The sequence below is a fragment of the Macaca nemestrina genome, chromosome 11, assembly GCF_043159975.1.
Source record: "Macaca nemestrina isolate mMacNem1 chromosome 11, mMacNem.hap1, whole genome shotgun sequence".
In the NCBI taxonomy this organism is placed as follows: Eukaryota; Metazoa; Chordata; class Mammalia; order Primates; family Cercopithecidae; genus Macaca; species Macaca nemestrina.
The window spans coordinates 134452957-134465330 of NC_092135.1; the positions used below are offsets into that span (position 1 = coordinate 134452957).

A 12374-nucleotide genomic window follows, 5' to 3' on the forward strand; every position below is an offset into this window, starting at 1 on the left:
CCCAAGTTTACGAGATCAGGAAGAAGCTCCCAGCTGTGCAAGAGCCCAGTCCCCCTAAGGCAGAAAGTCTGCAATGCCATGTTGGCAGCGCACACCGCTGTTAGGCACCGTACTCTCTCTCCTGAAGCCCTCACTTTCTATTGGTTTTATGGGTACATGGAGGATGCTCACTACCAATCCTCGTGCCAAGGTCCCTCGTGCCATTTTTGATTGTCAGTAGGTCATTCTTAGCAGATTCTTCAGGAAGGGCTCAGGGGGAAAATTGCTGAGTTCTTGCATGTTTATCAGTTTGTGTCCTATGTACTTGAAAATAAACCTGACTGGGTACAAAATCCTAGAATCCTGCTTCCTTTCCTGGAGCATCTTATATATGCTATTCCATTTACTTCTGGTGTAAAGCATGGCTGTGGAAAAGTCTGACGATAATCTAATGTTCTTTCCTTTCCAAGTCCTGTGATCTCTTTTACATAGATGCCCAAAGGCACTTTCAATAGACTGTCTTCTTGATCAATCTGAGTCAATATTCTCAGATAGACAGTGTGGTCTTTCATTATGTGGTTTTAATGTTTTTTTAAACATTTAAACCCTTTTCCTGTTTGCCCTGAGAAGACTCACCAGAGATGCTTTTCGGCTGCAGCATTTGCCCCAAGAAAACTTTGCCACGAAGCATCTCGTTTTTATTATTATTTTTGCATAGCTCTAGTATATTGACTTCAGAAACAAAAGACATCATTCTATTTATAGCATTCTGTTTTCAGTAGTGGTGTTTCCATTTAGAAAATATAGTAATTCTTGATTGCTGAAAATATCAAATCCTAAGAAACGTAGCATTCCTATGCATGATCTTGACATTGTTTTCCAATGGTTGTTGGCTGAAGATTCATTTGATGAATCTGATTTTCTCGGAAATAGACAATCCTGATGATTCAGATGATTCTGATATTAGTTCTGTTTAGAAATAACTCCAAGAACAGTTTCTACATTTTATTTTCACGTTGAAAATTAGTCAGATTTGCTTCAGCCTTAAACAGCACGTTCACATAAAGTTAAATGAGCATTACCAGCGAGCTGCGCTTTCTTTTTCTAAACAGGAAAAGGCCTAAAAGAAATTTTCATGAATTAAAATTATATATATTTATAAAATCGCAATTTGAGACAAGGTCCTGCTCTTTCACCCAGGCTGGAGTGCAGTGGTGTGATCTTGACTCACTGCAACCTCGAATTCCTAGGCTCAAGTGCTCCTCCTGCCTCAGCCTGCTAAGTAGCTGGGACTACAGGTGCGTGCCACCATGCCCAGCTAGTTTTTATTTGTTATTTTTTTTGTAGAAAAAGGGTCTTGCTATGTTGCTAGGCTGATCTCAAACACCTGGTCTCAAGAGATCCTCCTGCCTCAGCCTCCCAGAGTGCTGAGATTACTTACAGGTGGGAGCCACTGTGGCCGGCCGAAATTCTTTGTATTTTTTCGATTCCTTTGCTTTGATTTTCTTCTTTAGGGACTCGTATTATCTGTGTATGTTGGATTTTCTTTGTCTGTCATCAATATTTGATATGCTCTTTTGAATTCTTTTAATATCCTTCATTTCTAATTTTGCTTTAAAAAATTTGTCTTTTTGCCTTTTATTTCTAAAGCATTATTTATTATTTTTATTTGCTCTTGTATTCATTATAATTTGTTTTTTTCCATAACATTTTCCCCTTTATTTATAGTTATTGAGATTTCTCACCTCATTTCTGGGTTTTACTTATTCTATTTTATGCTGTTCTCACACGTCTTCTATAATTTTTAAATGTATATTAACTTTTTTTTTTTTTTGAGATGGAGTCCTGCTCTGACCCCTAGGCTGGAGTGCATTGGCACAACCTTGGCTCACTGCAACCTCCCTGGCTTCAAGCGATTCTCCTGCCTCAACATCCCAAGTAGCTGGGATTACAGGTGTGTGCCATCACACCTGGCTAATTTTTGTAATTTTTGTAGAGACGGTGTTCCTCCATGTTGGCCAGGCTGGTCTGGAACTCCTGACCTTAAATGATCCGCCCACCTCAGTCTACCAAAGTGCTGGGATCACAGGCATGAACCACCGCACCCAGTCTCTGAATGTATATTGTTTTGCAATAGTAGGTTTCACTATAGACCTGCTTTGTGGAGATGTCGTTTTGGGATGTTAATGTTTTCTTATTCTTTTTTTCTTATGATAATTTTGCATGGGCTTTGACCTTGAGCTTTTCCATTGCTCAAATTTATATGAGTGAATAGTCCAACACTTTTAGAAGGAAGTGTGGCGCAGGATAGCTCTTCCAGTTTCACAGAGCTCCCTCCTCTGTCATCTTTATAGATGCTAAAAATGTGGTGGCTTGCTTTCTGAGACGTTCTGGCTCTGGTCCCCTTCCCTAATTTCTTCTGGGTCTTCTCTATGTTTCATCTTTACTTTTCCCATCCTGTTCAATTTTGATTTCACTCCCAAGAGTTTCTTCGTAGTATGGGCCCTGTGGAGGAAGGCACTGGGGTGAGTCACTGTCCCAGCCCCTTCACACTTTCTTATTCGGGTCCTTTGCACTCATCTGCTATGGAGATGGGCAAAACCCCTCCTAGTTTCAGCTTTGATTCTTACCTGGCCCACTGCACATTACCTGGCCCATTGCTCTCTGGTTATTTTGGGGTCTCCTATTCTCAGGTCCTTTGGTGTCCCTAAAGTTTGTACTTTGGGGCTCAATGAGGAAAATTTGTCATTTAGTTGTGGTGCAAGTGTTGCCTGGGGGGTTTTGGTCTTGTTTTCTAGTTCCTCTATTTTACGATGTGGGGATTTAGGAAGATACACTGCCATCTTTCAGGCTAAGGACTTTAACTGGGAAAAAATGAAAATATGGACAAGGTCAAAGTATGCCAGATTTTGGTGGGTATTTGACTACTTTGGTTAGATTGAGTCATTTTCACTTAGAGTCTGTATGAATTTGTTCTTGAATTGCTATAAAGAAATACTCAAGACTGGGTAATTTATAATTAAAAGAGGTTTAATTGGCTCATGGTTCCGCAGGGTATACAGGAAGCATGACGCTGGCATCTGCTCAGCTTCCGGGGAGGCCTCAGGAAACTTACAATCGTGACACAAGGCAAAGAGGGAGCAAGATGTCTCACATGGTGGGAACTACAGCAAGAGAGAGAAAAGGGGGAGGTGCTACACACTTTTATTTTTATTTTTATTATTATTATTGTTTTTTGAGATGGTGTTTCTTTCGCTCTTGTTGCCTAGGCTGGAGTGCAGTGGCGTGATCTCGGCTCATCGCAACCTCCACCTCCCAGGTTCAAGCGATTCTCCTTCCTCAGGCTCCCGAGTAGCTGGGATTACAGACGAGTGCCACTACTCCTGGCTAATTTTTTTTTTTTTTTTTTAGTAGAGATGAGGTTTCTCCATGTTGGTCAGGCTGGTCTCAAACTCCTGACCTCAGGTGATCCGCCCGCCTCGGCCTCCCAAAGTGCTGGATTACAGGCGTAAGCCACTGTGTCCAGATTGCTACACACTTTTAAATGACCAGATCTTGTGAGAACTCACTACCACGAAGAAAGTATCAAGGAGGATGGTGCTAAACCGTTCATGAGAAACTGTCCCCATGATCCACTCCCCTCCCACAAGGCCCTGTCTCCAACACTGGGGATTATAATTCTACATGAGGTTTGGTGGGCACACAGATCTAAACCATATCAGAGTCACTCTTAAATGGCTGACTCCATCCACTTTGATCTTAGGCATCTTAAAGATGCTTCCTGAAAATTGACAGATCATTGAAAAAGTTCAGAAGGGATAAGAAACTAATAATTAGTTGAGAAGTCAGTCCACACATAGGTAATGGGAATCTACCATGTGCCAGGCATTGTACTAGGCACTAGGATCTTTTGTTCACAAATCCAAACCATAAATAAGAGAAGGTTCTGTTAAAAATAGCCATTTAAAAATATCAACAGAATTAACAAAACAGAATCAAGGCACAGGAGAAAATTCTCCAGCACCTGAAGAAGAAACACAGAAAGTAAAATAAATAGAAACCCAAAACATATCTCAATATATATTCTGGCAAAATTCTTATGCTATTAGGAAATGTGAGTGCTCCTTCAAGTCCTCAAGAAGAAAACAAGGCTGTCTTGAAAAGGGATTAAAATAACCATCCTTTGATCAAAGGAGAATGCCAGCCTTCTTGCTCTCACAGACCAAAATTGGGTCAATGTAAGTATCAGGATGGATAATGATAGGCATAGATAATACATTGAATAAAAAAAGAATCCATGTGTCTACACTGATAACAAAATTTTAAAAGATTACACACTTCCTTACAGAAGAATGATATCTATTCAATGTAGAAGGAATGATAGAAAGAGAAAAATCTCCACTTTACAACTGCTACAGCAATAACTGATGCAGATAAAAATCGTCAGTGGGTGCTAAAACGCTTGCCTGAAAGGATGCTGGGAACAGAATCTCCACAGCCTCAAAATATCACCCCTTGGATTCACTGTTCATTAATTATAAAGGCAAAGATGATGCTTTACAGTGGAGAAATAGAGGGAACAGTGCCTAAGCCACAAGATTAAACTTAACATCATCACCGATGGGACAAAGTGGCATTAGGTGCCCCCAGTGGGAAACACTGACAGGGACACACCATCGTTTTCCTCTCAAATGTTTACCCTGAATCAAATAATGAGGAAACCATGACGCACATTCAATTGAGGGACAGTCTGTGAACAGCTCAGACTCTTCAAAAATGCCAGTGTTGTGAAAGATGGAGGAAGGCTGGGAAACTGTTCCAGAAGGAAGGAATTATGGGAGACGGAAGAGACACAACAATCACTCGCACCATCCTTGGCTGGATTTTGGATGCAGAAAGACAAGTATGTATACAGGACATTATCAGGACAATTGGGAAAGCTGAAAGTTCACTGTATATTAGGTAACAGTATTGCATTATTGTTTGATTTTCTGAGTGATTTTCCTTCTGTGGTTATGTAGGAGAATGTTGTCATCCATTGGGGTAATTTCTTCATAAAAGTAAAACTAATAACTGCATTAGGGTGGTACAGTTATGAGGAATTTTAAGATTTAAGTGTGTTTTCAGGTCATCATCGTGTTTTTTAAAAATTCAGAGAAAACCATTAGGTGAGGCTGTGATAACAAATGTCCCCACCTCATTCCTCCCCAATATTTGTGTCTCTATTGGAAGGTATCTTTTGGAAATAATTCCTCCAGTAAAGAGTGTGTTGTGGAAGCCTTAGGTGCTGCCCCAGGTGCATTTTTTACATGTGAAATCATAAACAATTCCCCATCTCCTTAAATCAGATTATGCCAGAAAGAATGCATCGAGGAACCTTGCTAGTAGGTTAAAAACCTGCTTCTATTACATTAGGGGAGAGAGCTGCAACCATTTTATTAAGAGAATCTTTTAGTTCACAGCATCCTCTTAGGTTATTTGAATCAATTCAATCCAACATTTACCAGGAGCCACCATGGGCCAGGTTTTGGCTTGAACAAAAATGTAAATAAAACATATTTCTGGCTGCTGGGATTTCAAAACACAAGAGGTGACACGTGACACACACATGCATTATTCTTTGCGTACTCACCAATGTAATCAGAGAGGTTGACTTTCAGAGCCTGGATCAGTAATCCTTCTTCCACCAGTTCCTTATACAGAGACTCGATGGTCCTGGGGAGAAAGCAGAGTGTCTGTTCCAGAGTCACACACACAGAAATCAGCAGTATTTCTGTTAATGATCACATATGTGGAGAACCTAAACCAGATCTATTTCCAAGTACATTTGTTCATATGCAAATAAAAGGAGTTTTGAAGTGTTTCTACAATTTGGGGATAAATTAGGCTTTTTAAAAACAATACTTTCACTCATCCATGTGTGTATCTGATGTTTCCCATTAATAAGAATGATATCTTTGGATGTCTGGGACCAGCTATAACTCCTGCAGTCTGCCCTTCCATCAGTCTTCATGATGGCACAAATATGAATTAGAAATTACCCAATAATAGTAACGCAATGGACCTATAATTATATATTCGGCTAGCATCTGCAAGCTGTAGTACGTCATTAATCCTTTGTGAAATTTATGTTTCCTTTTAACCCAATTGCACAATTGTTTGAAAGAAACATCTACAAAGAACAAAGGATGAGACTGAAGATAATTCTTATATGGAAGATAAAACGTCTAAAGCTATGAGGGTGATGATTTTTTAGGAGGGTGTTATACTTTATGGAGTGTTTACAGATGTCAAAACCACTTCTCTAAAAGGACCTTGGGCATATAGCCAGCACACTGGTAATTTATACTAATTGAGAAAAAAATGGACATATATCTATCCCACGTAACGGATGAAACTCCCAGTGATACGTGCTGGGTTTGGCTTGCATAAATTAGATAGGCTAAATTCCAATATTATTCAGTATAATCCTTTGAGATGTTTTGTCTTTTCCTCTTCTTTATTCTTCCATCCCACTCTGGTCTTTCTCTAAGTTGAGAACTATAAATACAACTTTATTTAGACAGTTCTTCTGACTGTCCTGTGACCCAAGTTAGTGTGATTAAAATATACCCGAGAATATCAGCTAGATTCAAGCCAGATACTATTAGGGGAAATGCTAATCCAATGACCCCAGTCTTTGGATGACTGGAGTTGTATTCCACCAAACATGTTTAAAGTAGTATGCCCTCTGCTGAAAGTTAACAAACATTTAATTTAGCGGAATTTGGGATAGCAATATTTGACCCATAGATATCAAGAAGGTATCAACTGCAGTGTTTTAACTTGAATACTTATTTAACATAAACACTTAACACATGTATAAAATATTAACATAAATTTGAAGAAGATTCTCTAACATAATCAGAACAAACGATATTAAGAAAGTCCGAGGCCAGGCGTGGTGGCTCACACCTGTAATCTTAGCACTTTGGGAGGCTGGGGGGGCCGATCATTTGAAGTCAGGAGTTTGAGACCAGCCTGGCCAACATGGTGAAACCCCGTCTCTATTAAAAATACAAAAAAATTAGCTGGACCTGGTGGTGGGCAACTGTAATCCCAGCTACTCAGGAGGCTGAGGCAGGAGAATCACTTGAACACCAGAGGCGGAGGTTGCAGTGAGCTGAGATGGCACAACTGCACTCCAGCCTAGGCAACAGAGTGAGACTCCATCTCAAAAAAAAAAAAAAAAAAAGCTAGTAGAAGACACCATGGCATTGTGTGTGAGCATGGGCTGCACCTTCCTCAAGGGATGGGACTCTGAGGCCCCTCTGCCCCCCAAATCTGCCCCAGGAGGTGCCAGTGTTTGCACATGGACAGATGTGTGTCTCCCCAGGAACAGGGGCACCTGAGACTCAAAACACTTGACCAGCTGCCTCTTAGGCAGCCGCCAGCCACAGCTTCTCGACCTGGAACTGCTTCTCAAACAGTGCAGACTTGAGTGGAGAAACCTGTAACCCTCTCCCTCTATGGATGTCCTGTGAGAGCCATTTCTCTAGAGAGCAGAAACCCACACTCCCCGTGACTGTGTTTTCAGGGGCTGCTTGCCAGGGCCACGGCAGTGTTCTGGCCTGGAGGCTACAGATGCCTGGTGCCCCTCTGGGTGCTCTGGCCTCCTCTTCCCCCTCAGAGAGCTCTAGGCAGGGCTTTCTCTCTCACAGAGCTTCTCTCGAACAGTTTGGGGAGAGTAACGCTGGGACGCAGGGAGAAGCAGGAACCCCCAAACAGGGTAGCGACAGGACCAAGGGGAGGGAACCCCCAAACAGAAGAGTGACAGGACCAAGGGAGAGGGGAGGGAACCCCCAAACAGGGGAGCGACAGGACCAAGGGAGAGGGGAGGGAACGCCCAAACAGAAGAGTGACATGACCAAGGGAGGGGAGGGAACCCCCAACAGGGGAGCGACAGGTGTTGACCCATTAATAAGACCCATGGGAAGAAAAATACACATTCAAAATTATTTCCCACATTATTTATTAGGGATTTTAATTAAATTCCTTGATAATATTTGAAAACCTAGGTACTATTTATTTTCAGTGTTAAAGCACTTTCAGGCCACTTCAAGTTAAAAATGAACACTGAATTCATTCGTCCTGCACTGAAGCTGGGCCCATGAAGCTCCGAGAAAGGACACAGCCCTTCCTGAGACTGGGCCTCACTGCTCTCATTCCTTCCGCGGCAGGAGCAAGGGCCCCAGCAGAGGCGCTTGGACAGATTCCTGCCCTGTGGGTACTCAGAGTCTCCATATTTCCTCAAAAGCTTCACCAGGCTGTTATTTCTTAAACACAAAATTTAAACAACACCCCTTCCATGAATTTTAAAACTTAAAAAAAAGTTATGAAGTCAGAAGTCATGGGGGTCCAGGTTTGCCTTCTGGGCCACCCAGGCATCTTTCCACTCTGGGATTTGTAGGGACAGGACTGTGGAGGATGAAGAGGGCGTGGCACCACACAGGGGGTGCCCTTGGGGTTTCCTGTGCTCTTCTCTGGGGCACCCTCTTCTCACATGCGTCACAACACAACGAGTCCATTCCTCACCTGTCCGCTGTCAGATCTTTATCCTTCTTTGTCTTTTTCTCTTTCTTTTTGCCTTTCTTTCCTTTCTTCTTTGGAAAAAAAGGAAATAACCAACAATTTAGTCAAAACAGGCAAGCAAATAAGTCCTAGAAATTAGCTAAGCACGTTGTTTTCTGGGGGTGGTGGGAGGTGGAAAGTTAACTGTGGCGGCGTGAACATGGACCACAGTGTTTTCATGGACGCAGGGACTGTCCTGGAAGATCCCATCCCAAGTTGCTTATGTAGGTGTGTCCTTGTGTGGATAGACGTGAGATCCCCACTGTGGAATTTACACGGGGCCAAATTCCAAAGAGGGAAGAGCATTCTGGCTTTCTGGGCTCTGGCTTGGTGTCCCACAAAGGATGAAAATGCTGTGTGCACACACAGAGTCAAGCTGTGTTCACCTTTGGTGCCTGATATAAGCTTGTGTTTCCCCAAAATTCATGAGTTGAAACCTACCCCCAAGGTAGGTATTAAGAGATGGGGCCTTTGGGAGACAATTAGGTCACGAGGGTTCCACTCTCATGGAGAGGTCTGAGGGAGCTTGTTCACCCCTTCCACTATGTGAAGACACAGCTAGAAGGAACCATCTTTGAAGTGGATAATGAGGCCTTACCAGACACAAAATCACTAGACATCAAATCCGCTGGTGTCTTGATCTTGGACTTCCCAGCTCCCAGAACTATGAGCTATTAATTTCTGTTGTTTATAAATTACTCAGCCTAAGAACGTTGTTATAGCAGTTCGAACAGACTAAGGCAGTACCCAATCACCTTTCTCTGTTAGCATCTAGCCCCAAATCTGGAGCCCTCAGGGCCAGGCAACAGTCTACCTCTAGTTCCCAAGGGGCTTTGCATTCAGGAACTTGTGATGGCCTAGAGGGACATGCTCCAAATGTGCTTATTTCATGTGCTTATTTGCCATCTGTACATCCTCTTCAGTGTAATGTCTCTTTATGTCTTTCACTCATTCTCTAATTGGGTTGCTTGTCTTTTGAGTTTTGAGAGTTCTTTATATGTTTATATGTTTGAGAGGTCTATATATGTCAGTATATGAATACTAGATCTTTGTCAGATATGTGGTTTGCAAATATTTCCTCCCAGTCTGTAGCTTGTCTTTTTACCCTCTCAACAGGGTCTTTCACAGAGCAATCATTTTTAGTTTTGATGAAGTCCAATACTTCCTTTTTAAAATTGTGTTTTGGATGCTAATTCTAAGAACTCTTTGTCTAGGCTTAGGTCCCCAAAGTCTTCTCTTTTTGTTTTTGTAAAAGTTAAGTCTGTGACCCATTTTGAATTCATTTTTATATAATGTGTGAGACTTAGGTTGAGGTTCATTTCTTTTTGCTTATAGATGTCCAGTTACTCTGGCACTACTTATTCAAAAGTTATCTTTCCTCCTTTGAATTGCTTTTGCAATTTTAGAATAAACTTGTCTATGTCTACAAATTATATTTCTGGTATTTTGATAGAATTGCATTAATCCTATCCTATAAAAATATCCTAATGGACATTTTTACTATGTTGAGTCTTCCAATTCATGAATATGGTATGTCTGTCTATTCAGATCTGCTTTGATTTCTTTCACTGGCATTGTGCAGTTTTAACATACAAGTCGTATATCTGTTTTGTTAGATTTACACATATGTATTTCATTTTTTGAGTGATTTAAAAGCACATTCCATTTTAACTTTTGTGTCTATGTATTCATTGACGATAGATAGAAATACAATTGATTTCTCCATGCTTATCTTATATCTTGCACCCTTGCTGATGTAAGTTGATTTGGAGTTGGTAGATTCCTTGGGATTTTCCACAAGAAAATAATGTCATCTGCAAACAAAACCTTTTAATTGTATAGCAGTTTTAGATTTACAGAAAAATTACAAAAGTAGTACAGAAAGGTCCTGTATCTCTCTCACATAATTTTCCATATTAACATTTTACATCACTATGGGACATTTGTCACAACTAAGAAACCAACATTGGCACAATATTATCAACAAAAACTCAAAGTTTATTAGGTTTCCACTAATTCTTCCCTAATGTCCTTTTGCTTTCCAGGATCCCAGGAAGGTTTTGGAGTACTGATTTAATCTCTTTGTTATTGATTTGTTGAGGCTTTCTATTTCTTCTAGATTTGGTCTTGTAGGTTGTATATTTCTAAGAATGTATCCATTTCTTCTAGGTTGTCCAATTTATTAGCATCTAATTATTCATAATAGTCTCTTATGATCTTTTTTGTTTCTTTGACATTGGTTGTAATTTCCTCTGTTCTATTTCTGAATTTACTTAAATCTCATCTCTTTTTTCTTAGTCTAGCATAGAGTTTGTCAATTTTAAAAATCCTTTCAGAAAACCAACTCTTAGTTTTATCATTTTTTCCTACTATCAATTCTCTATTTCATGGATTTCTGCTCTAATCTTTGCTATTTCCTTTCTTGTGCTAGCTTTGGGTTTAATATTCCCCTCTTGTTCTAGTTCCTTGAGGTATGTTGGTTATTTGAGATTGTTCTTTTTTTTTTTTTTTTTTCTTCTTTCTTTCCAAGTATTTAATTACTCGTGATGCTCTTAGATAACAGTGAATAGCATCTACAATGATATAAACAGGCACTTAAAAAAAAAAAAGGAAAAAATATATTTTCCTGTCCATTAAAAAGTACAACATGCAACAATGGAATATTATTCAGCCTTAGAAAGGAATGAAATTCAGACACGTTACAACATATATGAGCCTTGAGGACATTACACTAGGTAAAATAAGCCAGTCACAAAAAGACATTGTGTGATTCCACTTATGAGGTACCCAGAATGGTCAAAATTACAGAGACAGAAAGTAGAAAGGCCCCCAGGGGAGTTGTTGTATAATAGATATAGCGCTTTGTTTTGAAAGATGAAAAAAAGGCCGGGCGCGGTGACTCATGCCTGTAATCCCAGCACTTTGGGAGGCCAAGGCGGGCGGATCACAAGGTCAGGAGATCGAGACCACGGTGAAATCCCGTCTCTACTAAAAATACAAAAAATTAGCCGGGCGCGGTTGTGGGCGCCTCTAGTCCCAGCTACTCGGGAAGCTGAGCCAGGAGAACGGCGGGAACCCAGGAGGCGGAGCTTGCAGTGAGCCGAGATCGCGCCACTGCACTCCAGCCTGGGCGACAGAGCCAGACTCCATCTCAAAAAAAAAAAAAAAAAGAAAGATGAAAAAAAGTTTTAGAGACTGGTTGCACAATAATGTGAATGTAAATAACATTACTGAGTTGTACAATTAAAAAAACAGTTAAGATGGCAAATTATATGTTATGTATAACACAAAACTTTAAAAAAAATTTTAAGGTAATTATGTGCATTTTTTTCCTCAGCAATTCTTATTACCTTAAAGACGTACACGGGTATATGCTCATTTGGGTACAAAATTGTTAACTGTTGCATTATTTATACTATAAAACACCAAAAACACACTAAATGATCATTAAAATAAAGCCTTTTTTTTTTTTTTTTTTTTTTTTTTTTTTTGAGATTGTTCTTTATTAATGTAGGCATTTATGGTGAAAAACTTCCCTCTTAGTATTGCCTTTGCTACATCCTATAATTTTTGGTATGTTGTGCTTTCATTTTTGTTTCGATATACTTTCTAATATCCCTTCAAATTTGTTTCTTTGACCCAATGGTTGTTTGAGAGTGTGTGGTTTAATTTCTGCATATTTGTGAATTTTTCTGTATTATTTTTGTTATTGTTTTCTAGTTTCATTTCATCGCAGTTGTAAGTTACCTGGAATGTTTTTAATATTCTTATACTTATTAAGATTT

General features: G+C 40.1%; 1 protein-coding gene across 13 annotated transcripts in view; it reads right to left on the bottom strand.

Annotated features, from left to right (window-relative positions):
• LOC105473857 (IQ motif containing with AAA domain 1) overlaps positions 1 to 12374 on the bottom strand; it is a 188358-nt gene that overhangs the window by 46083 nt on the left and 129901 nt on the right. For 12 of the 13 annotated variants that reach the window (XM_011727983.2, XM_071073635.1, XM_071073631.1 and 9 more), the window contains 2 exons: positions 8554 to 8621; positions 5612 to 5694 (listed from right to left, as the gene is read on the bottom strand). In XM_011727983.2, coding sequence (XP_011726285.2) covers positions 5612 to 5694; positions 8554 to 8621 — 151 coding nt within the window. The remainder of the gene's footprint in view (positions 1 to 5611; positions 5695 to 8553; positions 8622 to 12374) is intronic. The other variant, XM_071073632.1, reaches the window with a different exon arrangement.